Source organism: Gloeophyllum trabeum, assembly GCF_000344685.1.
Source record: "Gloeophyllum trabeum ATCC 11539 unplaced genomic scaffold GLOTRscaffold_00001, whole genome shotgun sequence".
Taxonomy (NCBI): Eukaryota; Fungi; Basidiomycota; class Agaricomycetes; order Gloeophyllales; family Gloeophyllaceae; genus Gloeophyllum; species Gloeophyllum trabeum.
In genome coordinates this window covers 3,900,096-3,924,839 of record NW_006920410.1, presented here as the reverse complement: position 1 = coordinate 3,924,839, position 24,744 = coordinate 3,900,096, and the positions used below count along the sequence as shown (strand labels likewise).

General features: G+C 53.7%; 8 protein-coding genes across 8 annotated transcripts; 4 read left to right on the top strand and 4 right to left on the bottom strand.

Annotated features, from left to right (window-relative positions):
* The first annotated feature begins 345 nt into the window (after positions 1–345).
* On the top strand, positions 346–2,562 carry GLOTRDRAFT_69610 (homoserine O-acetyltransferase). The gene is made up of 3 exons (XM_007863284.1): positions 346–577; positions 625–798; positions 856–2,562. The coding sequence occupies exons 1-3, from the start codon at positions 384–386 to the stop codon at positions 1,835–1,837; spliced, it is 1,350 nt and encodes a 449-aa protein (XP_007861475.1). The 5' UTR covers positions 346–383; the 3' UTR covers positions 1,838–2,562.
* GLOTRDRAFT_119155 (CoA-dependent acyltransferase) lies at positions 1,531–3,809 on the bottom strand (the record flags this gene model as incomplete). The annotated part of the gene is made up of 4 exons (XM_007863283.1): positions 1,531–2,816; positions 2,870–2,892; positions 2,945–3,590; positions 3,649–3,809. 4 exons carry the CDS (start codon positions 3,807–3,809, stop codon positions 2,063–2,065), a joined length of 1,584 nt encoding a protein of 527 aa, XP_007861474.1. The 3' UTR covers positions 1,531–2,062.
* A 745-nt stretch (positions 3,810–4,554) lies between these two features.
* Positions 4,555–6,356, top strand: GLOTRDRAFT_30301 (FAD/NAD P-binding domain-containing protein; the record flags this gene model as incomplete). The annotated part of the gene is made up of 9 exons (XM_007861997.1): positions 4,555–4,741; positions 4,811–4,815; positions 4,876–4,934; positions 4,985–5,294; positions 5,352–5,487; positions 5,540–5,609; positions 5,665–5,880; positions 5,936–6,052; positions 6,119–6,356. 9 exons carry the CDS (start codon positions 4,555–4,557, stop codon positions 6,354–6,356), a joined length of 1,338 nt encoding a protein of 445 aa, XP_007860188.1.
* Positions 6,357–6,406: 50 nt separating this feature from the next.
* GLOTRDRAFT_54150 (uncharacterized protein) lies at positions 6,407–11,072 on the bottom strand. Its single transcript, XM_007862249.1, has 20 exons — positions 10,756–11,072; positions 10,679–10,700; positions 10,543–10,630; positions 10,388–10,490; positions 10,218–10,335; positions 10,123–10,169; positions 9,000–10,072; positions 8,810–8,948; positions 8,618–8,756; positions 8,384–8,563; positions 8,282–8,332; positions 8,209–8,230; positions 8,047–8,154; positions 7,849–7,993; positions 7,622–7,796; positions 7,395–7,564; positions 7,281–7,339; positions 7,101–7,231; positions 6,870–7,047; positions 6,407–6,770 (listed from the first exon to the last, which is right to left on the bottom strand). The coding sequence occupies exons 1-20, from the start codon at positions 10,762–10,764 to the stop codon at positions 6,605–6,607; spliced, it is 3,123 nt and encodes a 1,040-aa protein (XP_007860440.1). The 5' UTR covers positions 10,765–11,072; the 3' UTR covers positions 6,407–6,604.
* Positions 11,073–13,019: 1,947 nt separating this feature from the next.
* On the top strand, positions 13,020–14,237 carry GLOTRDRAFT_135777 (UPF0016-domain-containing protein). The gene is made up of 3 exons (XM_007863282.1): positions 13,020–13,795; positions 13,846–13,951; positions 14,010–14,237. The coding sequence occupies exons 1-3, from the start codon at positions 13,145–13,147 to the stop codon at positions 14,132–14,134; spliced, it is 882 nt and encodes a 293-aa protein (XP_007861473.1). The 5' UTR covers positions 13,020–13,144; the 3' UTR covers positions 14,135–14,237.
* A 62-nt stretch (positions 14,238–14,299) lies between these two features.
* Positions 14,300–16,386, bottom strand: GLOTRDRAFT_109378 (FAD/NAD P-binding domain-containing protein). The gene is made up of 10 exons (XM_007863281.1): positions 16,351–16,386; positions 16,061–16,264; positions 16,005–16,009; positions 15,883–15,941; positions 15,514–15,823; positions 15,320–15,455; positions 15,200–15,269; positions 14,928–15,143; positions 14,755–14,871; positions 14,300–14,699 (listed from the first exon to the last, which is right to left on the bottom strand). Exons 2-10 carry the CDS (start codon positions 16,254–16,256, stop codon positions 14,465–14,467), a joined length of 1,344 nt encoding a protein of 447 aa, XP_007861472.1. The 5' UTR covers positions 16,257–16,264; positions 16,351–16,386; the 3' UTR covers positions 14,300–14,464.
* Positions 16,387–16,819: 433 nt separating this feature from the next.
* On the top strand, positions 16,820–19,088 carry GLOTRDRAFT_135775 (MFS general substrate transporter; the record flags this gene model as incomplete). The annotated part of the gene is made up of 12 exons (XM_007863280.1): positions 16,820–16,868; positions 16,931–17,039; positions 17,094–17,489; positions 17,546–17,594; positions 17,649–17,710; positions 17,762–17,798; positions 17,855–18,212; positions 18,266–18,464; positions 18,520–18,669; positions 18,725–18,787; positions 18,845–18,909; positions 18,961–19,088. The coding sequence occupies 12 exons, from the start codon at positions 16,820–16,822 to the stop codon at positions 19,086–19,088; spliced, it is 1,665 nt and encodes a 554-aa protein (XP_007861471.1).
* Positions 19,089–19,406: 318 nt separating this feature from the next.
* Positions 19,407–22,076, bottom strand: GLOTRDRAFT_119149 (uncharacterized protein; the record flags this gene model as incomplete). Its single annotated transcript, XM_007863279.1, has 6 exons — positions 19,407–21,078; positions 21,220–21,337; positions 21,403–21,442; positions 21,492–21,511; positions 21,680–21,732; positions 21,757–22,076. 6 exons carry the CDS (start codon positions 22,074–22,076, stop codon positions 19,407–19,409), a joined length of 2,223 nt encoding a protein of 740 aa, XP_007861470.1.
* Positions 22,077–24,744: the final 2,668 nt, after the last annotated feature.

Genomic DNA, 24,744 nt, shown 5'->3' with positions numbered 1-24,744 from the left:
ATCTTGGCTGCAGGCATAAATTGTATCCGCAACCTCTTGCGAAGGTGCATAGAGGAGCAGATAGCTTAAAATTCGTCCAGAAATAATGCGTTCTATGCCTTGTTGGGTCGAGGCGGACTCCTCAAACTGCAGGCAGACATTGTATGCGCCGACACTGTCCGCATCCTGTAGCTGTGCGGGGACATCTGCTTGAGGCGGCAGTGGTCGAGCCAGCGACATGAACGTTTCAATACAAGTCCCAACTTGAAGTCTTGGAAAGGAAATTCCGGCACAGGGATGACCCGCACGAGTCATATCCTGTCATAATTGACCACGAAATTCCTTTGCTATATAACCCTTCTCCGTCTACAACGACAACCCCAGGTCTGATTTTCAGGCTCACGATGTCTACAACAAATAGATTTGCAGTTCTCATAGAGCAAAACATACACGCAGTGCCCGCCTTCACGCTCGAGTCTGGTACGGTATTACGCGATGTCCCCGTTGCGTATAAGACATGGGGAAAGCTGAACGAGAGCAGGGACAATGTCATGATCATTTGCCATGCCTTCACCGGCAGCGCCGATGTCGAGGATTGGTGCGTCTGTCACATGTCGCCGGAGAGACAGTGCTGAATACGCATAGGTGGGGGCCGCTAATGGGACGAGGGAAAGCGTTTGACCCCAATCGCTTCTTCATATTCTGCGCGAATGTTATGGGCTCGCCGTACGGCTCTGCGTCGCCGGTCACGATAAACCCGGACACGGGGAAGCCATATGGGCCCGAGTTTCCGTTGACGACGATTAGGGACGATGTCCGGTGAGTATCTATAGCTCCTGTCATTGCGACTTGGTCGACTGAAAGCGTCATGGCTAGCCTACACAAGATAGTCCTTGACCATTTAGGTGTACGATCTGTGTCAGTAGCAATAGGCGGCTCCATGGGAGGTATGGCCGTCCTCGAATGGCCGCTCTGCACCCCTCCAGGCTACGTCCGCCGCATATGCCCCATCGCGACCTCCGCTCGTCACTCCGCCTGGTGCATCAGCTGGGGCGAAGCACAGCGTCAGAGCATTTACAGTGACCCGGGCTACGAGGACGGCTACTACAAGAGCCAGCCCTCCTCAGGTCTCGCCGCCGCACGCATGGCAGCGCTCTTGACCTACCGCTCGCGGGACTCCTTCGAGAGTCGCTTCGGGAGGAAACCTCAGAGGGTCGCGGACTCTGATATAATCACGCCCCCGCGCTCGCCTGTTACGCCGGCGGACGAAGCTGTAGCCGTGCACAACGACGGGAACAGAAGCGCGAAGCACAGGCATCTCCCGTCAGATCTTCAGACATCCTCCTCTACACCCGATCGCTCCGCCGCAGCCTCGCCTACCCCTCGCCAGCCCATCTTCTCAGCGCAGTCCTACCTGCGGTACCAAGGCGATAAATTCACCTCGCGCTTCGACGCGAACTGCTACATCCACATCACGCGCAAGATGGACACGCACGACATCGCGCGCGGGCGGTCCGCGAACCCGGACGAGACGCAAGCGCTTGCCGAGGTGCTCGCGACGCTGCCCCCGCGCGCCCTGGTGATCTCAATTCAGACAGATGGGCTGTTCACGCCCTCTGAGCAGCGGGAGATCGCGGAGCATATCCCCGAGGCGGAGTTGGTGACGATACCGAGCCCGGATGGCCACGATGGGTTTTTGCTCGAGTTTGAAAAGATTAATGAGAATATCTTCAGGTGGCTGAAGAGGGAGTTCCCGGAGATGTATGAGGACGCGGAGGAGGCGCAGCCGGTCGAGGGCTTTGAGATCAAAAAGACAAGTTTGTTCGGTGAGGCGGAGGCGGATATCACAAGGTGGTAAGAGCTAATTGCGCAAGACTTGCGTAACCATGGCGTAGGAGAAACGGACCATGCGCGCGGACGCTGGGTTATTTTATTGTATCAACATAAAGCAGACACTTCAACAGTTGTCGTATTACCCTCAACCTATAATCCAACTTACCGGATCGTCGAATGTAAAAGGATGTTATGTAATTGCATCAGTCATTCGTGCTACAGTACTAGAGTATTGTCCTTGTCCAATATCTTATACGGCCTCACCGATGAGTCTCTCGGGCATCTCGACATATGCCCTCCAACATTCAACAAACGCAGCAAGCTCTGCCCCTTCCACCACCCTATGATCCGCACTCCAGCTCACCCCAATCTTCAGCCTCCTCTCGCCCTTGCCATCGCCCCTATCCACATCCCAAACCCACTTCGCCCTCCCCAGCGCAACGATCGCCACCCCACCACCCGGCACCAGCACCGGCGACGCAAAGTCACCTGCGCCAATCGCCCCGACGTTCGACACCGTGATCGTGCCGCCGCGCCTCGGCATCTCCGCGGGCGTGAGCCCGCACGGCGTCTGGCGGCCCAGGTGCGAAAGGTGCTTGAGCTCTGCGGCGAGCGAGAAGACGGAGTGCGTGTCCACGCGCTGGATGGTGGGCGTGTAGAGCCCTGTCGGCGTCGAGAGCGCGACGCTGATGTCGGCGTACGGGCGGACGGTGAGCGTGGGTTTGGCGGTGTCGCCTGCGGCGCGCGGGGTGATGGAAGCGCGGAAGAGGGGCCACTCGTGCATGGCCTTTGAGAGGGTTTTGAGGAAGAGGGGGAGATAGGTGAGTTTGGAGAATTGGCGAGAAGCGGGGACGGGCGGCGGGGAAGGGGCGGGGTGGACCGCGGAGGGATTAATAGCCTGGTAAGGAGAGGGAGGTGGGTCGGGGAGATAGTGTGGTGGTATGCAGGTGTTTAGGAGAGGGAGTATGTGGTGTAGATTCGTGATATCTAGCGTAGTCGAGTAACTATGCAAATGGAACATCAGGAGCAATTCCAACACAGCACGCATACTACTCACCCGAAATGAGGGATCTGCAGGCTCTGCGGGAGAGATGAGATGCATGCTGCGAATGCCGTACACACATAGACGCACCTTCTCCATGGCCTTCCACATGCCGTACCTCGTACGTCCCAATTCCACAACCACATCAGCAGATGATTGTGGTTGGTGCGCTGAGGCCGTGGATGTGGTAGACTCCTCCTTCCTCCCCCCAGCCAAATACCTCTCCAGATCCTCCTTCTCGATCCTGCCATCCCGACCACTTCCGGGTGCAAGCTTGTTGAGGTCCACACCCAATTCCCTGGCCAAGTGACGCACCGCGGGTTTCGCCAGCACGTTCTTTGAGAATGATTCGAGTATGGTTGAAGCATCAGGAGGATGGTTGGGATCAAGAGGGTGTGGCCGCCGCTTCCTTGATGAATGGGGCTCTTGCGCGGGAGTGGGGGCGGATGGTGGCTGCTCAGAGCGTGTCTCGAAGGCTTTCCTTTGAACTGCCTCCTGTTCCTGGTGAAGGGGCGGGCTGGCGGGCTCGGTGAACTTCTTCGCATTCTCATCCAGGGAATCCTCGTCTACCTCGATGAGGCACAGGCCTTCGCCCACCTTCGCCACTTCCCCCTCTTGGACGAGGAGCTCCTTAACTACACCATCGAACGGGCTAGTGATCTCGACGCTAGCCTTGTCGCTCTGGACCTCGCAGAGCTGGTCGAAGGCTTGGACGACGCCCGGAGGTTTGACATTCCTAACGTATCATATACTACGGATTCAACATACGTTGCGCGAAACTTGATATAACACACCATTTGATGACCTCGCATTCCGTTATGCCCTCGCCGATGTCCGCTAGCTTGAACTTTTGCAGGACCTTGCGAGAGGCCCAGGCCGTCGAGGACGTGTGAAACAACGACGCGCGAGACGGTCGTCCGCGCAGCAACTGCAGTCGTCCTTGCAGGCCGAGCATTATTCGCAGGATGGACGTCGACAGCGGCGTTGCCCAGCTTTAACTGTGTCGTAGGGGTCACCTGCCCACCGGATCATGCACTGTCTGGCTACTCTTTTGTGGCGAATTCATTCTCGAACGGCGGCGAAGTGCGCACATGCAGTTTAGTGGTCGATTCAGAAAGTAAGACTTACCATCCTCCGTGATGTCTTCCTCGGCTTACGATGAGTACGCTAAGTCTGTTTGGAATAGGGAGCTCGAGGGATTCCGGATACGTCGTCAAACCTGTGCTACATAGGCTCTTTCTCGATACTGTAATATATCGCCCTTATAAGATATAATTTCGTATGGTCCGAACGCATCTTCTCCTCTATTGACCATCGGGCGGACGCATGCATACTACAGTCGGTCGAACACAGCGTATCTAACAATAGTGACCTTATAGTGCGAGCGGTCCCGAGCCGCCAGTATTACTGTAACGATATCACTCCGGCGGCACACTACATTCTTACTGGGAATCCAAGAAGGCGACAATGATTCACCCGTAGTCCAGGGGAGTTCACAGATATCAGTCCTCTCCCTGAGCCCCTCCCGTGGTTAGCATGATCGGTACGAATCGATCCCATCCATACCCCCGCATTTGTCTATTTACCCCGCGTCCGTGACCCCGCACTCCAGACAGCGGCAGATATGTTTAACCATCCAGGTCTATTAATTCGCTGAGAAGAGGCAGAGGGAAGTGTACACCCTCCTCCTCCTGAGCAAAATGACTTCCCAAGCTTCTGCCAGCCAGAGTGGCGTCGGTTTCGGACAGATTGCCCCGCCCAACTCGAGCGGCGTCTCGATCCTCATTGTCGGCGCTGGCTTTGCTGGCCTGTCGTGTGCAATAGAAAGTAAGAGGAAAGGACATAAGGTCCTGGTACTGGAGAAGTTTGAAGAACTGAAGGTTCTTGGTGAGTTCTCAATGACACTCGCTGCCCCCTTAAACCCCCCCTGACCGGTCGTTCTGCACCCACCTGTAGGAGACGTACGTCGATATATAGCTGGGATGACCAGTCGTCCCGGTATTGAGAGACCACCCCGCTAGATAATATCATTTGGATCCAATGTCGGACGCATCTTTGAACGCTGGGGCTTGCATGACAAGTAAACAGCATTTCGCCTCATATGCGCACCTACACTCATGCTGGAAATAGATTCTGGCCGGTGTGCACTCACGTAGACAAGCTCACCCTGCACAACTCGCAGGGCGACATCCTTGTCGAGCAGAAGATGGAGAACCCCCTCTACGGCGCGTACTCGTACAACGGCCATCGGGGGGACCTCCACTCGATGCTCTTCGACTACGCGCAGTCGCTCGGCATTGAGATCCGCTTGGGCCAGGACGTCAGCGAGTACTGGGAGACGGACTCCGAGGCGGGCGTCATCTCCAATGGAGAGAGAATTTCTGCGGACGCTGTGGTGGGTGCTGACGGGGTGCGGAGTCGCGCTCGGAAGCTTGTCCTGGTCGGTGATGGCATTTCACGTGGGCCCAATTGAAATAATAATGTGTTATTGAATCAGGGATATGAGGACAAGCCCAAGTCGTCTGGGTACGCGATATATAGGGCCTGGTTTGACTGCGAGGAGCAAGGCGTAGATAAAGACCCTCTCACAAAGTTTATGTGCGAGAACGGAGACACATTCCACGGCTGGATCGGTGAGGATGGCTCAATAGGCGTCTGTATAAGATCCTGACCTTCACCAAATAGGTCCCGATGTTCACTTCCTCGTGAACACCTCCGGCGGAGGGCGGAAGATGTCCTCGGTAATAACACACAAGTCGGCGGATCCCTGCTTTTTTTTGCCTCGCTCTAGATTGACCCGTGTTCTCCAGAGACGAGGCTGACATAGAAGAGTCCTGGTCGTTCCCTGGCAAGATGGAGGACTGCCTGAAGATCGTCGCAGGTTGGGACCCGCGCTGTGCCGCTCTCCTGTCCAAGGCGCCGTCGCTGGTAGACTGGAAGCTGGTGTACCGAGACCCTCTGCCGACATGGATCAGCAAGGGCGCCCGCCTTGCACTCATCGGAGACGCAGCCCATCCTTTCTTACCGTGGGTTTATCACATCCATTGACACGATCAGTTCCATTCTTACTGCCGTATCTAGAACGAGTATCCAGGGAGCTTCCCAGGCAGTCGAAGACGGAATCACCCTCGCCGTGGTCCTTCAACTAGCAGGGAAACAGAACGTCCCCTTAGCCGTGAGAGCATGGGAGAAAATTCGGTGAGATAACCATCCGCTACGTATCCGCAAGATCTCCCATCACTGAGATATATGCGCCTCGGACAGGTATCAGCGTGTCCGAATGGCCCAAGTCCTCGGTGAGACAAATCGCGATATGTGGCATAAAGCGAAGCCAGATGCGAAGGGGGAGTCCGTATCCCTTCCCAGGCCTGAGTGGCTGCTCGGGCATGACGCAGAGAAGCATGCTTACGAGGCGTATGAGGGCGCGGCGAAAGATATTTTGGAGACAGGATACAAGTTGCCGACTCTACCTCCTGTTCCTGCGGTATCTGTCGCGGCCTAGACACTTCCCGGACATTGAGAAACAATTACTATCAGAATGACATATAATGCATTGTGTTGTGATGAAGATCTAAGTAGCCCCGTATGAAATATCGATATCGATACAATATGCGTGAGGCACAACGATGCAAAATTCGTGACAACAGACAACATGAGTATTACCAGCAACCAAGATCCCATCCCATTGATTAGAAGGAACAGCAGCAACCCCTACCCACTGGTATACACCGAAGACTCCAGACATGCAGGTTAGACGTCCATGGCTGGTCGGACCGAATTTGTCCTGGTGTTCATCCCCTTCAATCCCACACCATGAATGTGGTACTGTTCGCCGACGATCTCCTTGGTTGCCACCATCAAGCGGTCCAACCTCGTCATGATACCGTACGAGGTGGAGACAGCGACGCAGAAGAACCTGAACATAGCGTCGTGTCGGCAACGAGAGAGATCAGGCGACGGAGATAGGCACAAAACGTGAATGGCCGACCACGGGCGAATACAACGGGCCACTCACATGTACTGTTCGTTCGCAAGAGTGTCGATGGTCAGTGTCTTGGGCAGACCGAGTACGTAGTCCTCCTCTTCGATGAGGACGTTAAGTCCATGATGATTAGCCATAAAGCGGTCTACTAGCGGGCATGGGGTGATTTGGGGAAGAGGTGTACCGGTACGGAGAGCCGTGGAGATCAGACCTAAGGAAGAGCGGAGTTACGAAGGTTTTCCATCCGTGTATGCGGTCACCTACTGATCACCGCAAGGACGGCCCCTAGGAAGTCAGCATCCAGGAAGCGAGTCCGCCGCAAAAAGGCTTGACACCATATAGGCTCTAGCTGTTCGACGACCGACATCAAATGTGAGAGAAGATAGGCAATTTGCCTGTGTATCGCTCAGACGATGCCTTGGGTGAGCATGGATAGCTACTCACAGCTGAATTTCCACAATGGTCTGATATCGTTTGGAAGGCCATTTGCCTCGGAGGGAAAACTGTAGAGGGCGGCTATCAATCTAATAGAGTCAACATATTCACGGTGCGACTCACCTCGTATATAATATTGGCCCGCAGTACAATGGACCGTTTCAGTTTGGCTCGTATCGCAATAAGGCTACGGATTATCTCTTGCCGTTCGTAGTCTGTCCGGAGCTCCTTTGGGGTGTTACCAAAAGATATGATAGAACAGTACAGAGCCCCTGTTTCGCTCGCGGTCGTGGCTAGCCGGAAACGAAGCGTTAGTAACATCATGGGGTTCCATGAATAAACTAACGGACCTAATATTCGCCGCATATAGCCACGAAGCGAGCTCGATGGTGGCAGGAACGAGAATATGAAGGCGGCAGTGACACCGCATACTACCAGAACAAATCGCCTCCAAGCAACACCGAAACCCTCACCCGGAGATGAAGGCTGAGGGTAGTGTGTATCTTGCCAAGAGTATCCTAGCACCTATAGCACCGCTCTCCAGCTGTGAAAATCTAGGAGTCTTGCAATTACTCACCAATACAATAGTGACGAAGAAAATAATGTTTGTCATAGGCGGGCCTGGCCAGTAGAGGCGAGCGAAGAAGAAGAACGGAAAGCACACGCCACACACGGCAGCGAAGCCGTAGTAGTTTCCGTGGCCTGAGCCGCTGGCTATGTACCTGCACATTATGGTTAATCTAGCATATATCCAAGGCTAGGTCGTGTTACATACCACATCGCCGTTCCCACAACGCCTCCCAGGAAAGTACTCATTATTCGCGCCACCAAACCGAACGTAGTATCGCCACGGAAGCGTACTAGAGTAAGCTGACCCATGAATCTGGTCAAGAGTAAGTCATCAGCATGGGCCCGGAGATGTGCGGTATTCACTTACACTCCCCATATGAATCTATTTGCTATGCCCCGACTTCAATCGTGGTGTACATTTCAAATAACGCATTACTCACCATAGGCGAAGGCTGCAGTGGACGCCAGGAAGCTTGGTATACTGAGGATAACTAGGGCGTCACGTTGAGTAAATTGAATAAGGCTTGTTCAACAGTACTTACCCGTCAGCACACCGGCTTTAAATGCATAGAGCGAGTTACCGCGACCAAGCGCTCCTGCAATTTGGTATAGCTGCGTCGCCACTACTTCAAACATGTTCCGCGGCGGCATGGCGTCTGGATCACGTCGCACTGGCTCGCCTAAGTCTTGAACCCACTCCGGTTGCATACCCTGTATGACATCTGTTTGCGATTGTCAGCCATACGCATGTCGAGCTACTCTTATGACGAACGCACCTGGGTTCTCATCGTCGTCTCTCTCAAGATTCTCTGCAGGCTCCCAGGTAGACCAAGCAAAGTAACTCCGCAACGGTACGGCAGGCCACCAGATTCTTAACTTTTTCCTATTCTTCTCAATCTTAACCATTTCGTCATACTGCAACATTCGTATGAGATCCCCGCCAGATCAGTGTTCTAGTCTGTCCTTACCAATTCAAGAATCAGCTGAGCGAAGCGCATGAGATGGTACTCGTAGACGAAGCAGTGGAATAAGAAGCGATGCGGAGGTGCATCGTCCGCTAGACGTTGTGGGTCAGAGTCCGAACGATAAGGTTCGAGGACAGAGAGCCTGGCTTGGAGCTCAGCATACACCGCCATGGAAAATATTGCGTGTCCTCACCTTTTATCCTGCATAAATCTCTTTAAAGCCTCACTGAGCTCCATCCGGAGTCTCTCCAGCGCCTCTGCCTTTTCCTTTAGTTCTTTCTCTTTGGTGCGAGTACTTCTCCAGAATTTGAGCCGGTGCCGTCGCGTCTGACTGAGCCAAGTACACGCCCCCTTCAGTGCATCCCCGCATTTCTCCAAGAGTTCGTCGCAGCCTTCTCTAACTAGCTCTGTCGAACGGGCGGTGAACCGCGCCGATAGAGGGTGGTAAAACTGTTGGGACTCGATATCCATGTATCGCAACGATTCGAAGACACCGACAGCCTGTTCCCTCGCAGGCGTCAGTGATAGATGCAAATGTAGCCGGTGATGCAGGTGATGCAAGTGGTGATGTCCATGGGGCGAAGTTGCCCGCACATGCAGTCCTGAATGCCGGCTCAGTCCCGACTCGGAATTCCTGGATCGTGTCGGCCGCCTCCGCCTTGCGGTATGGTGATGGCTATCGGAATCTTGATCAAAGTGTGCTGTCTCCGTCGCAGGCGTTCCAGGCGTTGCGTCGCTATCATTCCCGTCCTCCCTAGATCCAGGTTCAGGGGACGGAGCTCGCGAAGGTGTGCGTGACGCGGCTCGAGACTGAACCGGTGAGAGCGCGGGGGTAGTAGGTCGGGACGGATGGGGCGTGATAGGGAATCTTTCCCTTAGCGGATCGATGAGGGTGAAGTAGGCACCCAAACCATTGGCCCGTACGGCCATCCGTCTCGCCCAGTTGTGCAGGCTTGTCAGATCTGAGGGGCTTATGCGACTCCAGACAATGTCCCGCTTCATGAGTCGCGCCGTGGCTGCAAGTGGGACCAATCCAGCTTCCGACTTCGCCACCGACGCGTTGATAGCAGCCGGCGAGAACGATTGCGAAGATGTAGGGGTGGCAAGTAACTTGCGGTGCTCTGCCATGGCTGTCTCCAAAGGTTGGAGTACACCGATTAGCCGGTCCGTGTACTGTGATGAAATAGTGCTTGGGAAGACCAGGACGGAGAGGACGAGGGCGACGGCGGAGTGCAAAGCTATTGGCACTACTACGGCTTGCCCGATCTACCAAAATGTTCGAGCCATAGCTTTGAGGATAAATAAACCGGACTTACCGGGTAGTAGGGATAAGGGAACAGGTTGCCCGTCGTAAACGATATGTCTGGCCAGAGGAATGAGATTTCGGACGATACGATATGTGGAGGCCTACCGAGAGCAACACATCCAAGGACTGTGCCAAACAGAAACGGGCCGGGACCTTGTCGTGCCCTAGTGAATAAAAAGAAATAACTGCCTACAAAAAGGAATACTGCGCTAATGACAGTCGGCTAGCGACATTTAGGATCCTGGTAAACTAGGAGCGTGTTTGAGAGAACATACAGCGGCTTCGACATATTGTCCTGTAAAAATACTTGCTAGAGGCACTGAATAGTCCACGTGATCTCTAGCTAAGGATGCGAGCTTCGCTCCCAGGCAATTCCATCTAATACAGGCTAAATTATCGGAAAGAAATCTGATATATTGCGATCACTTACGCCCAAGCTAACGTAACCAAGAAGACGAGAATGGTTTCTCGTTCCAGTACCGCAATAAACGGGTCACTCGGGGGTGATAGGAACCCAGCTAAGTAAGTGTAAGACATCATAGCATTGTCCCTTCATCATAACGCACCTATCACAACCAGAAAACTGGCCTAGCCAATATTTTGCGTCAATAAAGCGCGCGACAATACAGAGAGTCCTTCACACCTGTCCCATCAATCGTTCCGTCCTTGGAATGATCAGCAGTAGCACTGACACCCACGCTGTTAGCGCGCTCCTAATAACGGGCTTCCACTTGGACCATGTCCAATTGTTTTGAATCCAAGTGAGGTTGGATGGCAGAGTCCACGCTACGCTAGTCTTCGTCTTGCCATCCTTTCCCTTGGACCTTGTAAGCTTCAGGAACCCGTACGTCTTCGTTTCCCCTTCGCCTTGCTTCTCGTTCGTCGGATGTGAGTCGTGAAGTCCGTCCGTCTGCAGGCGTAGTTTCTTTGTCTCCGTCGACCTGCCATTCCGCAGAGAACGATCCTCCACGCCCTCCTCGCTGCGAACGGTGCCGCTGGACTGCACGCGTATCGCCTTGGGCATGGTGACCGTCGTACTTGAAAATTGGGCGAGTTCGCTTCGCGGTGGCTGCAAGAATCAAGAGTTCAGCGATGACTTCATGATATGAGTCGGATCGCTGATCCGTCCATCCGGACGGGTCGGTAATTCCTGTCTTTGGGACTGGTTGCTACAGTCGACTCTGTCTTAACCCATACCTGTCATAACCCATAACCTGTAATAACCCATAGGTTTTTGGCTTCCACCGACATGGTAGATAGTAAAAACCCATTAGTCTGCCGTATCCCATAACCCATAGCTTTTTGAAGGGTCATAACCCATAAAACAACCTATATTAGGAAGGTACAGGTCTCCTTCTCACGAGAATCTGGACCATCTGGACCCTTAATTTTTGGTTCTCGTGGTATTTCAGAAGATAACCCATACCAGACTCAAGATTCCGTATCTAAACGGTGTCATAAACGACGTCCGGCCTATACCGGATAGGCTGTCTGTCACGCGTACTAGGTAGTCACATAATGTCACACGTTCTGGTAACCCATAGTCTGCAGAAACCCATAACTTTTGGGTTCCACGACCCGTTATGGGTTAAGACAGAGTCGACTGTATTTCAGAAGATAACCCATACCAGACTCAAGATTCCGTATCTGAACGTTGTCACGGCCTATACCGGATAGGCTGTCTGTCACGCTTACTAGGTAGTCACACAATGCCACACGTTCTGGTAACCCATAGTCTGCAGAAACCCATAACTTTTGGGTTCCACGACCCGTTATGGGTTAAGACAGAGTCGACTGTAAATGCAATCCTCCCAACAAAGTTGAGGACGCGCGGCCCGTAAAAGGAAGGTCGAGGCCATCGTGAAGTGACTGCACAGACGGCTGTGCGGCAAGTCTGCGCAGTGTTCTCACGGTCTCTGGCCATTTGAAGTCGAGTCTCGACACCAGAACAACGCATATACATATGTAGAGTAGGTAGGGAGGTATACAAAGTATTTTATGTGATATGTATACATATCACAAAAGGGAGGTTGCAGCAGGCGGTGGCTGTGACTCTTGAAACACTGATATCAAAGGTTTTCTCCTGCACTAAGTACAGGCTTGTCAGCATAATATCAGGATGGTGTGGAGTATCTTAAGTGATGATGAAATAAATTGAAGCCCCAAGAGTAAGGAGTTTTATTCACAAGTGATGCATACATCTTGACAATCTGTCGGAAAAAAACAACAGTGCCCGAAACAAACGGATGGGGAGTCGAACCCGCAGCCTCGAGCTTGGGGCTTTGCAATCTCGGTAAGACACTTACCATCTACACTACAAGAACATATTGTGTGTAAATATTTAATTTTATATATTCCTTACAGTGTCTACTGTTATCTATATACGGCCAAGCATAGGCTAACCCGCTGAGCCAACCCCGCGCTGCCCTGCGGAGTGACGCTTCGCGCTGCGCGGGGTCCCGTTACGTAATGCGCGTCCTCAGCTTTGTTGGGAGGATTGCATTTCGTCCTTGACATTCGCTCAAAAGCACCCCAAATATTGGATCAGGGATCCAGTGTCTACAAGAGAAAGCCACATCGTGGAGGGGCAGGACACAAAGGAATTCGAAGGGATAAGATCTTAGAGGGAGTGCCGATTTACATGTATCAAGACAGCATGTCCGACATATGTCCAGGCGACCAAATATAGAAACCTGCGCTCTATATTGGGCAATTGTCAGGATCCACCGAATTACCTATTCTCCGTTAGTAGTATGTCGACAAATGTCGACATTTGGGAGCCAATAGATTGGCGTTTCTAGAAATATGAACATCGCATACTTGTCTTGGATTGAGCCGTCGTCAAATATTTTCACTGGTGAATATCGCCTGTACGACCGCGTAACCCGGAGTTTGAAACCGAATGTCATCTTTGCACCCGTTGTCCACCCGTCGACAGCGCACAACGCGCGCACGGCGCACGCTGCTTTCTGACGCCTCGAGGTCAGCCAACTCTCTACATTCACTGCGCTCTTACTGGAGGGAATGCAGAAATGGCGAGCAATGAGCTCGAAGAAGAGGGTAGCGTGCAGGCCCTCGTCCAATCTTTCGCCATGATCATATTCTCCGAAATTGGCGACAAAACGTTCCTAATAGCCGCAATTCTCGCTATGCGTCACCCAAGACTCGTCGTCTTCAGCGGGGCATTCGGCTCGTTGGTGGTCATGTCCATTCTGTCCGCAGCGGTCGGCCACCTGCTCCCAGCCCTCATCCCGAAGTCATGGACGCAGCTAGCAGCAGCAGGCCTGTTCTTCGTATTCGGTGCGAAGATGGTGATGGAGGCGAGGGAGATGAAGGGCGGAAACGACAAGATACAGGAGGAGATGCGGGAGGCAGAGGAGGAGATCGAGGCAGCAGAGGCGGAGCTGGACCATACTGGCAAAGTCGCTCAGAATGGAGAGGTGATACCGCTGGAGGAGATTGAAGAAGGCGGAAGGCCGGAAAGGCATGATGGTACGAATGGACACGCGAGACGACCGTCGTTGGGTTCAGGTGTTAGCAAAGCAAGCTCGATCAAGGAAGGGGTACGGAACCTCTTCAGCTTCCTCCTGGGACCCGTGTTTGTGCAATCCTTTGTGCTGACCTTCCTGGGTGAATGGGGGGACCGAAGTCAGATAGCTACTATCGCTCTGGGAGCTGCTCATGTATGTTTGCCTCTTTCCCATTCGCGTTCTAATTTACTTATAGCTGGTAGAACGTCTACCTTGTCACAATCGGCACGATCATTGGTCATTCGTGTTGTACGGCGCTAGCTGTCATTGGTGGCCGCTACGTCTCGACCAAAATCTCCGTCAAGCATGGTTCGTATCTGTTTCATATGCAAGGCACTGTATTAACCCTCGCTCGTACTATTTACAGTCACGCTTGGCGGTGCCCTTCTCTTCCTTCTGTTTGGCTTCATCTATCTATACGAGGCTCTTGGCGTGGTGGACAAGGACATCTCAATACCGGCCTATGATCCTCCATCGAATCCAGTGCCATGAAATGGATGAGACAGTATCACTTGTAGACATATCTTGGACATATAATATCTCATTCTCTTTGGATCTGTAGCGAATGCAGACTCGCTCGCAGACAAGTTTCCTGGATCACACCGATATTCTCGCGATAGTTGAGAGGTCGATCGCGACCCGGAAGCACAGGGATATCGTGGTCTATTGAGCCGTAGGCTCTGCATTTCTTCGTTCAAATGTCTAATGCTACTTTGCCCAATAGGTTCCAGGCGTAAATACGATCCTACAACCTCCGCACCTCCAGTCTATCTATACACAAAAATAACCTTACAAGATTTCCATTCTGCCCGTCTACTAGAATCATGCTCCAGCAACAGGCACGACCGGTGGGAGCGTGGGCAGCTCATAGCCCTTCTCTTGGATCTCCTTCGTGGTAGCATCGTACACCTCGTACGCATGTTTCTCCGCATCGTGTCCAAGTAACCACTCGGGCCTGGGGAGCGCCACGGCATTGCCCCTGTCCTCGGGCTTCGCTTTGTGCCACATGTCGCGGACGCTCTCACCGATAAGCTGGGCTCGACGGACCCGCTGGTAGCTGTGCGACTCGGATTCAGTGCTGGCGACTCTGGATTGAAGAGCATGGAGCATACCGGATTTTCTCCCATTCGCGCACGGCGAGATGTACGTTCTCCTTTCCTGCGAGCTGTAAAACCACCGCGAGGGTCACACCGTCCTCGACTGCCTGCGAGGCGCCCTGTTGGCTCGTCCTGGTCAAGGAGTGCTTTGAGCTTGGGAAGGGACCAAGAGGGCGGTAAATACTCACGGGAGGAAAGGATGGGCCGCATCACCGATAAGTGCAAGGCGGGCGCCTTTGCTGATCCAAGTGGGCATGGGGTCACGATAGACTAATTTCCAGTCAACGAGGGAGGGCGCTTTCGAGAGCAGCGCAGCGCAACGGGGGTCCCATCCCTCCACGATCTTCAGGCAATCTTCCATCTTCCCGGGGAAGGACCAGGACTCGGCAATGTCTGCGTCATCTCTAGAGCCAGCGTGTAAACCTGACATCCTATGTTTTGCAAAGGAGACATTACATACTTGTGAGTGATCACATTTGACAACTTCTTCCCTCCGCTCGAAGAGTGCGCGAGGAAATGGACGTCCTTTCCTGAGCTTATTGTCAACTGTCATCCTTGCCCGCGGCGCTTGCACTCTCACCTATCCAGCCGTAGAACAGATCCTTTCCCTGACATATGAAACTGGTCATCGGGTCTTTGTCCACTCCTTGTTCGGCGCAATCGAACCAAGAACGGTACACGGCATACCCAGAAGACTTCGGTTTGTCTTCGTAGCCCTAAACGTTTGTTGGTGAGTTGTTTCTTATCGTGTACCTTACTGCGGCTTTAACGCACCAGAACGAGCGTACGTGCTCTGCTCCGGACACCGTCTGCGCCGACGACGACGTCCGCAGCGATTTTCTCGCTGTTTGCGATTACGCCTGCTTCGTTATCTGTTTCCCAGTATTCGGTCACGTCCTGACCCAGACGGATATCGATGCCTAGGGATTGCGCGTAGTCAAACAGCATGGTATGCAATTCTCCTCGGTGCCCATTATAAGCATATGCGCCGAAGAGGGGATCCGGATTCGGCTGCTCAAGGAGCAATTCGCCCTGTGAGTTATGGATCATGAGCGTCTCTACGTGACTGCACACGGCCCAGAATCTATCGAAAGGGGAGAGTTTTTAGTGTTGACATCGTGCTCTCAGAAGATCCGAACTTACTTATCATGGAGTCCCCATCGTTCGAACACACGTCCAGCGTTGTTGCCAAAGGAGATGATCTACAATCATGGCAGAATCTGTCAATGCCGGGAATTGATCAAGCATCAAGGCGAGCAACATACATCGCCTATGCGTTGCAGTTAGGTTCGACTCTTCAAGCTACGAAATCGCAACCCACCTAAGGCCTTCAATTCCTTGAATTTCTCCAAGATAACGACTTCGTGTCCTTTCCTCTTACTCTCGATGGCACACGCCAAACCTGCGAAGCCCGCCCCTACTACGATGATCTTGATCCCGGTCGAGTTGGGTGGCGCTACCTGCGCGAAACCCTTGCCATGGTTATCGGGGGAGGTTGCGCCGTTCATAGTCGACATGTCGGTTACTGGACATGGCACGACCCGTTTGGAACCATATAATAGTGAGGTTAATCATATTTGCCGCCGTCTCAACCAGTGCGGGGTCACGAACGCGGGGTAACTGCAAGGAGATGCGGACAGGTCCGAGGGCACCTGAGCCTGCAGAGGGTGAAAGTGTAAGCGACTACATCCCCTAAGAAAAGACGGACTATAAGAGGTCGGAGGTGAACAGAGGTGAACCTACCCGGTCCTTCGGATGAACGATTATCAGGGCTAACTCGAAGCAGTCACAGGTCCAATCACTTGGGCTCCCAGTTGGTAACAGTTGATTCTCATCTCACCTCAACCTGCATGAGAGATTTCGTATTGTCCAGTAGGGTTGCCAGCAATATTTCACACTGACTGACGCTTGGAGTTACTTCTCTGCTTCTGTTAGCTCCTTGTCCTCATGACCATCAAATTCGCGCGAAGTTTAGTTAGGCCTGTCGGAGACATACCCTGACTTAAAGGGATGGGCCATGTCTGCTTCTCAGTCGTTAGTTCATCTGCACAACCCTGCTTTTCGATCGCCTGTCTGAGCCATGGGTTTAGGCGTCCTCGAAGACAAATATCTCGGCCAAGACGTTCCAGGTAATACCGATCAATCGAAATTGCGTTGTCTTGTGTTGCTCCTGACTATCGCTCTCTGACAGGCACATGCTTGCTCGATGACCTTCATGCCAAAAAGCACGGCGCCCCGGTTGTAGATCCATCGAGGCCCGACGTGAAGCGGAGCAAAGACGGCATTATCCTCGTACCCCAGTAGGTTCCTCCACCATCCACCTGTTGGTTATGACGCGAGCACCCGTTTCAAAGGCCGTCCGACTCGCCCAATGACCCACTAAATTGGCCGACATGGCGAAAAATGGCCCTCATGCTCACTATTACCTACGGCGCTGGGATAGTGGGAGCCTTTGGCCCCATTATCGGCGCCGGGTTGGTTCAAGTTGCTGAGAACCTGAACACGGACGTATCGCAATTATCTGAAATCACTGGCGATACCGTCCTAGCTATCGGCCTAGTACTGTTCCTGACCGCACCTGCCAGTGTGGTATGGGGACGGAGACCTATCTTCCTTATCGGCAATGTTCTGCTCCTCGTTAGCTGCATCTGGAGTGCTCTGGCCAAAAGTGTTGGTAGCTTGACTGCTGCTCGAGTTGTTGGTGGGGCAGGAATGGCGCCTATAGAATGCTTGGTAGAAGCCACAATTGGGTGCGTACGCAATTGCATCGCTCGGGTTCTATCCAAGCTAATCCCGTCATTCCCAGTGACATTTTCTTCGTTCATGAGAGGGGAACGTGGATAGCACTCTGGAGCGTAGGTGGCTATCTATCGGGAGTGGCTTTCGCGCAGTAACCGAACGTCTTTCAGTTTGCCTTACTGGCTGGGATATATGGCGTCAGTATTGTGAACGGCTATTTGATCCAGGACGTGTAGGTTTCTTCTATACCGGTCTATGATCCGAGCATTAAAGGATGTTGTAGGTCTTGGAGAGCCTGCTTCTGGATTGAAGGTGGCCTCGTATGTCGCTCCAGGAGTTATATCCGACAGTTTTCTAACCCGGCTCTCGGTTCTAGTGCGGTCTGTTACTTATATTGACGATCCTGTTCGTGCCAGAGACTGCTTGGGTCCGCCCGGAAGTGGACACTCTTGCGCCACCATCAAATCCTAGTCCTGCAGGGACCACAGATACCGAGTCCTCGTCGCAGAACGAGAAGGCGTCGGACAAGCAAGTCGATGTGGAAGTCGGCAGCCGGACCATCGAGATCGTAGAGCAGGAGAAGCCATATTCATATTGGCGCTACCTGAAGCTTTTCGAAGGCCGCCGCTATACTTCGGAGAAATTCTGGAGGATTGCAACAAGGCCTTTTATCCTCATTTGCAGCCCGTGCGTCGCGTGGGGTGCTCTGGTCTACGGCACGACTCAAGGATGGGGTGAGTAACGGTCAGGGACCATCAACTCCCCTACTGATGCTTGAGTCACGCAGTCGTTGGATTATCTGTCTCGATCTCATTGTTATTCTCCACCCCCGAGTATGGTTACAATTTCGGTGCGGGTGCGGTAGGTTTGATGTCCGGAGTCGGGCCATTCATCGCGACTCTCCTGGCGAACGCCATGGCTGGACCGTTGAGCGACTACTGCGTGAAATGGATGGCGCGCAGGAACGGCGGCATATACGAGCCTGAGTAGGTCCTCGACAAGCACTTCGGGACGAAGTCTATTGAGCAGCCTGCCCGTTAGGTTTAGGCTTGTGTTGATTATCCCGACTTTCTTTTTTCAGGTGATGGGGTGGTTTGGATGGGCGGTTAGCGCACATCTATTGGATCCATGGATCGCTCCCATCTTCTTCTACTCCGTCATCAGTTTTGGCCTGTCTCTTAGCTCAATTGCGTAAGCCGATTTCTGCGTGTATCGATGACTCTCTCTGATACCGTACCTTCCGAAGCGTTGTATCGTATGTTGTCGATGCGCATCCACATTATGCCCCTGAAAGCTTCGCCACTATCAAGTGAGTCCTATATTACGCTCATCTCCAAGTTGTTTCGGCCTTGACACTTCTGTTCAGTGCTTCCAAGAACATATTCGTCTTCGGCTTGACATACTATATCATCGATTGGCTTAACAGTCAAGGTATGTGTGACGCAGAGCCCTTATATGTTCCATCACTTATCGTGTCATAAGGCGTTCTCAAGTGCTTCAGCACAATCGGAGGTTTAGTCGTTTTCGTATGCGTGATGACAATCCCCATGTACATCTATGGTAAGCGTGCAAGGAGTTGGGTGCATCGTACACCCTGGATGCTATCGTAATTCAAGAGATGGTAGTAGTTTGCAAGGCAACGTACTTAAAATTCTATCGTTTTTGCTGTTTCCGGGATGGTGCGTTTCAGTCTTCATTCGCAAGTACAGACCTACTTTCCACATACAAAGCCTGCCAAGTTGCACGTTGCATTGATGTGACTGTCTCGACTGTTGAGTACATCAGCCGCATGTCAACGGAGATGCTTCTTCGGGGGTACGAGGTATATTTGGCAACAACTCTGACAACAAGCAACTTCATTCAAGTAACTTCATTGATACAGTGCTTTACAAGGTCCTTCTACTGCAGATATCACCCAATCGCAGGTGCTAGACTTCGGGATGAGGGTCAGGATCATAGTCCTGAGATTTGTCGTATAGGTCCACTGCCACTTGAGTCTGAACCCACTCTCGCAGTGGTACACCAAGCTCCAAGAAATGGGACTTCTGAACTCGCAGTTGCGCGAGCGGCAACCCCAGTGAGACACGCTTCCTGATGAAGTCGCCTATCAGCTGCAACGGCAGCGTGTAGCTCGTCATTGGCACGATTGTCGACCAGATCAGAGTACGAAGCCGGGGGCACGCAACTTCGCCGGCCTCTGACAACATACTCATACCTTCAAGCAGCTCGCGTAGACCGCTGTCGCCGACGATCAACGTCGTTGTCGAGGGGAAGTGGGAAATGAAACGACGGAAGCTGTTTTTGATGTCCTCCGCCCCATGTTCATCTCCTGCCTCACTCTCACTCGCCTGACTGCCGCTTTCGTTATCGTCATCTGTCGCCGAACTGTCCGAGTCAGAGGGTCCTTCACTCTGAAGAACACTCGCTGCGTCCACGACTTCTTCATCTGCCTCCTCAGGCTCGTCACCCTCGAGCTCCAGGATAGGAGCTCCCTCTACCTCGACTTTGCCATCTTCATCAAGGCCATGGCCGAAGGAATCATCCGACCCACAATCCACATCGACCAGGGACAAGGTCTCTAGGCTGTGGCACCGGAAGAAAGAGTTGTCGTCTGTAACTGCGGACACGAACACATCGAAAGCATGTCTCGACCAATGGACCATCTTTATAACCTTCAAGCTCGGCGCCGAGAAACGCCGAAAGAACACCGAGACGAAGCGGCAATCCTCGTCGTGCATCCTGAGGAAGAGCGAGCGCAACTTCGGAAGATGGATCACGGCGTACGCAGAAGGCACGGTGTCCACGTCGCCGTAAGCCACGCAGGCAAAGCGCAGTTCGAGGTGCACGAGGTGCGGGCAGCGGGCCAGGGCCGCTTGGAAGTCGCGATGGCTCACAGTCGCAGGCGTCTGATAGTCGCTGACCTCCAAGCTCAAGGACGTCAGCCCGCTCAGGAGGTGCAGATACGGACGCAAGTCCATGGCGTTTGCTAAACCGAAGTCGGTCAACACAGGCAAGCCCATAGGGAACCAGGCGGGCCGCAGCGAAGAACCGGCGCCCCTCCGTTGGGCGTGCAGCACCAGCTGCACGAGCTGCGGGGCCTGCGCTGGCTGGAGAGCCCGTGAAATCATCCGATGGTCCGTCTCCGTCTCCCAGGTTATGTGTATATGACACGTCTGCCAACGCCGGCTTTCGCGCGCGAGCAGCGTCAGGACGGTGAGCATATGCTTCGGGTCGTTCCGCCGAGGAAAGTCATAGTGGAATACGATTCGGAGAGGGTGTTTGCTTGACCTTGCCAATGACAAGCTCACGCGCGCGAGGGGTGAAGATTTGCACCATGAAGGATTGACATAGATGTTGGACCAAAGGCCAGGCGCGGCCAGAGCGACGTCTCTCCACCGCCTGCACACCTGGGCAACCCTTACAGGGAGCATATTGTCGTAGCTGATGGAAAGCAAGTCTCCGATTGCCGTCTGCCAGATGTAGATGAGTAGTTCGGCTGGGAGCCAGTGGATGGGGCTCCGGAGGACGATATGCCCAAAAGCGACTATTTGTGCGAGGTTGCTGTTGGATCTCGGCATATTGTCAACAGCCGACGTTCGTCTAGGTGAAAATCTATTTCCAGTGAGAGTGATGATGAGATGAGTGTCTGTGTATAGGTCAGGCGATATCCAGGATGTAGAAGGAGCGACCACCAGCTCCACTTTTATACACTACTCAAGGCAGGGGTACCAATAGACGGACAAAGGAATGGTGGAGGTGGCGACGGCCCCATTAACGTTGTTCGCCATATGCTCTTTGTACTTCCTTATTCCATAAACGTCTGGTCGGACGCCACTCGGGCTAGCAGTGGCTTGTCTGCCTGGCACCGTTGTGCGGTTGGTTTCCAGGATTTAGTGAGCCAGTTCAGATACGAGATTCACGTACTGGTCGGCTGCGTCGGTGGTATGTAGGTCGGGAGACACCACTGAGCAGAGGGGAGTTTGTGTGAGCCACACAAATCGTCGTCGACGTACCTTCCCGCTGGATAGAGAATCTGAAGTAGAATATCGAATCGCGAAGGCCAAATATGCTACAAAGGAGCGATAGGCCGTTCTTTTCATAGGGTACCTCCCTCGCAACAAGTACCGTGGATTTAGGAAAAAGAAAGGAAAAAGGCCGTCCCTTTCTCCCAATGGCCACTTCCACCGTAAGAGGCGCTGACCCGAGTATGTGGGCGCCTGATCAAAGTCCCGAACAAATTCTAGGGAAGCAGTACTGCGAAGGCGCTGGTATGCTCACATCACCGAAGGAGGATTAGCAGAACCGGTACCAGAAGCGAAGCAACCCAGGGTTAGGGATACCCATACACCGACCGCGACCAATGTCCCTGGAATGTGAACGGCGTTGGTCTTAGACTCCCCCTCGCGCGACGTGGGCGCCCCATGTTCACAGTGACGCCCAGCCTCGCCGTCCGGTCCCGCACTGGAAAGCGATACCTGTGTCGTTCCAATAACGCGCCTCGCCGCATACGTGGTGCATATATGCCGGCTGCCGGAGGACAGAACGCTGAAAGAGCCCACAGCAGGGTCGGAACCATAACACGCGACGACGATCCCCATGCTTCAGGCAATGCGTACGCCCGTGCAACCTCACAGCCAGCCCTCGTGAGCGCGAGCCATCCCTCCATTGTGTAGAAGACACCACACCCAAAAGGAATTCCTACCACCGAGTACAAAGAAGCCCAAGCCCTCGGGAGACGCGTCCACGACTGGCAAAATCGGAGAAGAAACGCCGGCGGGTTACGTACCATGCTGCATCTCTCGCTGATGCAGACTCGAGGGCTGATGCGGGTACATCGTTCAGCGGCGGCCCATCGTATCCGGTAGAGCCCAGGGTGAGATGTCGCGCGAATGTGTAGAACCCCCGTGCCCTCGGTCAAGAAGAATTCACACATTCAGCTGGCCCCCAAAAGGGACGATGACCGGTTTGTCATGCACTGATCATACAGGGACGCAACGCAGAGGGGAACGTCCATGCTCGTAGTTCTGGTTCATCTCGTTGTGGGGCGCTAACACAGGCCTGGAGAGGACTTGACGACACAGCCCGTGGACAGCTCGCAACTTGGCGACCAAGCAGGAGCCATTCGTAGTCGTCCCGGATGTCTCGCTAGAGTCGTCAACGCAAGATCCATGCTGAACTATCTCGTCGTGGGGCGTCAACCCGGGTATGGAGCTGGGAAGCACTTGACAGCGTGTGTCATACACAGCTCGCTGAGAAAAGACCAAGGAAGGCCTATTTCCAGTCTCCCCTAACAGCTAGAGATGCAAAGCCCGTCGAGTGGGGGCAAGATAGCAGAGAAACGAAGGCGACAGCTACCAGGTGGGGGGCAAAGAGTTACACCACGGTCTGCGGGAGCTAGAGAGCTTGTACGCAGGTCATCTGACGGTGGCGGGTTGGCTTCGCAATTGTCGGATACCGCAAGCCCGCGTTCCGCCCGCTCCAGGGTGCCGTCCTGGGACGTATACATCCCTGTGCCAAAGACGACGCCGCGCTATGATCTCCTCCGGGGGCACTCCTCACGGACCCTAAGGTCTCCTCGTGTCCCGCCACACCAGGCGTCCGGGTCGATATCGTCCCCATGGACAAGGTAAGGGTGGCGCGAGGGTCCGGCATGTTCGCACGGAGTCAGGCAGAGCGCAGCCGTCGTTAAGATCGGGGACTCAGCGAGTACTAGTCCACAAGTATTTGATTCCGAGTCGCACCGCCTCAGGCTGGCACGAAGACCCGAGGACACGGGACTTCGAGACGTCCTAGTCCCAGCGGGCGAGACGCGGATTTTAGGGGGGTGGACTCGGACGTGGGCCGCGCTATTCTCCCGCGGCGAGGACATCGAATGAGCACAAGCGGGTGTGGGCCCGGGCGGGGGTTTCCTGTAGCCCCTGGGGGCCAAGAGATAACGTACCAGTAAGTATGGAGTTACAGCTCGAAAAAGGCTATGAAACGCCGGGGGTAAAGGATACACGCCGTGCACAGGGAAAGCTGGTCAGACTAGGACAATGCTGCTCCCTATGTGCTCGTGCAGCATTGCAAGATCGATTCGCCCGCGGGGTGGATCGTTGTTATCGACGTCCTGAGAAATGGAAATCCGGGGCGACTGATGGCCTGCGGAGGAAACCTGCTTCCAGCGCCCGACTTTGGTTGGGCAGGAGCGACTCATCTTTGTGTATAGAGAAGGCGTTTGCCAGGGAGAGCACGGCCGCGGGAAAACCTAGAAAGCGAGGATTTCGAGGCGCTAGAGGCGGTAGGGGTGATCCTCCCGCGTGCGCCAGGCGACGGGCGTCGGTTCGGTCTTCAAATGGCGGCAACGTCGCGATACGCGTAGCTAGGTCAGGCCTCAGTGGCAGAGTCGTCCACAGAAGCAGGACCGTACAAGCGCAGCACCGGGGTGTTGTAAGTACTAATACAGAGAGACGGACGCTCAGGGCGTTCGGGCCACCGGGACCTGTTCCAACGTACGTACCCCGACGAGGTTCAATTTTGGGCGCCCTTTCTGGCCTAGCGGGCGTGGCATCTGGTCAAGCCGATGTGTGGGAGCGCTCACCGGCCGTCTGAACTGGCAAGATCAATGCCAGGTATCCACCCTACAAGAAAGCCCGCCGCAGGCATCCGCGGCAAACAAACGGCCAGAGATGGCTGATGCTACGTACGAGTTTATCACCAGCATGCGTAGTCCTATGACTGCTGCGGTGACCGCAGGCCTGAGCGCTTGCGCAGATCGTCGAGACGAGAGGAGCTGAGAATACGAGCGGCGTCTCATAACATGATACAGTGGATGACTTCCCGTAAGCCAAAATTCTAGATTTCGCAGTTCTAAACGCCATCAGCGTACCTGGTCACACTCGCTGCCAGGGTGCAATGGCAAAATAGAACCGTTCGTCCCATCCGTAATGCCAGACCAACGCTCGACGACTGCAAGTCACGACCATGAGGTCGCTTTCCATTTATGGCGAGCGGATCGCTCAATTTAGCAGGTGCTGATGGCAGGTTTGATACGCGGACCTCAACCGAGGCTAAGCGAGCGTTTAGAGTCGTCTGGAGATTTGGAAAGGGGGGTCGACCCCCCCTGCTAGATTTAAAGTTTAGAGACGGTTTTTGCTCGGCGAGCCTCATCAAAACTTGGTCTAAGCGAGAGCGTGACAAGACGGCATCTCGGCTTGATGCGTTTAGAGATTTAGAACTGCTCAAAACGCGTTCTAAATGCTTACGGGAAGTCATCCAGTCCTACGC

What these genes read in the sequence shown, in the direction of transcription:
- GLOTRDRAFT_69610 (XM_007863284.1), top strand. Translation starts at nt 384, where the DNA reads ATGTCTACAACAAATAGATTTGCAGTTCTCATAGAGCAAAACATACAC. An exon ending in AGCGCCGATGTCGAGGATTG is followed by an intron (nt 578 to 624) that starts GTGCGTCTGTCA and finishes GAATACGCATAG; the next exon opens with GTGGGGGCCGCTAATGGGAC. An exon ending in ACGATTAGGGACGATGTCCG is followed by an intron (nt 799 to 855) that starts GTGAGTATCTAT and finishes CGTCATGGCTAG; the next exon opens with CCTACACAAGATAGTCCTTG.
- GLOTRDRAFT_135777 (XM_007863282.1), top strand. Translation starts at nt 13,145, where the DNA reads ATGGCGAGCAATGAGCTCGAAGAAGAGGGTAGCGTGCAGGCCCTCGTC. An exon ending in TCGCTCTGGGAGCTGCTCAT is followed by an intron (nt 13,796 to 13,845) that starts GTATGTTTGCCT and finishes TATAGCTGGTAG; the next exon opens with AACGTCTACCTTGTCACAAT. An exon ending in CAAAATCTCCGTCAAGCATG is followed by an intron (nt 13,952 to 14,009) that starts GTTCGTATCTGT and finishes TACTATTTACAG; the next exon opens with TCACGCTTGGCGGTGCCCTT.
- GLOTRDRAFT_54150 (XM_007862249.1), bottom strand. An exon ending in GTTGTGGGAACGGCGATGTG is followed by an intron (nt 7,994 to 8,046) that starts GTATGTAACACG and finishes CATAATGTGCAG; the next exon opens with GTACATAGCCAGCGGCTCAG. An exon ending in GGCCGTCCTTGCGGTGATCA is followed by an intron (nt 7,048 to 7,100) that starts GTAGGTGACCGC and finishes GCTCTTCCTTAG; the next exon opens with GTCTGATCTCCACGGCTCTC.
- GLOTRDRAFT_109378 (XM_007863281.1), bottom strand. Translation starts at nt 16,256, where the DNA reads ATGTCGACTATGAACGGCGCAACCTCCCCCGATAACCATGGCAAGGGT. An exon ending in TCTGTTCTACGGCTGGATAG is followed by an intron (nt 15,270 to 15,319) that starts GTGAGAGTGCAA and finishes CAATAAGCTCAG; the next exon opens with GAAAGGACGTCCATTTCCTC. An exon ending in TCAAATGTGATCACTCACAA is followed by an intron (nt 15,144 to 15,199) that starts GTATGTAATGTC and finishes CGCTGGCTCTAG; the next exon opens with AGATGACGCAGACATTGCCG.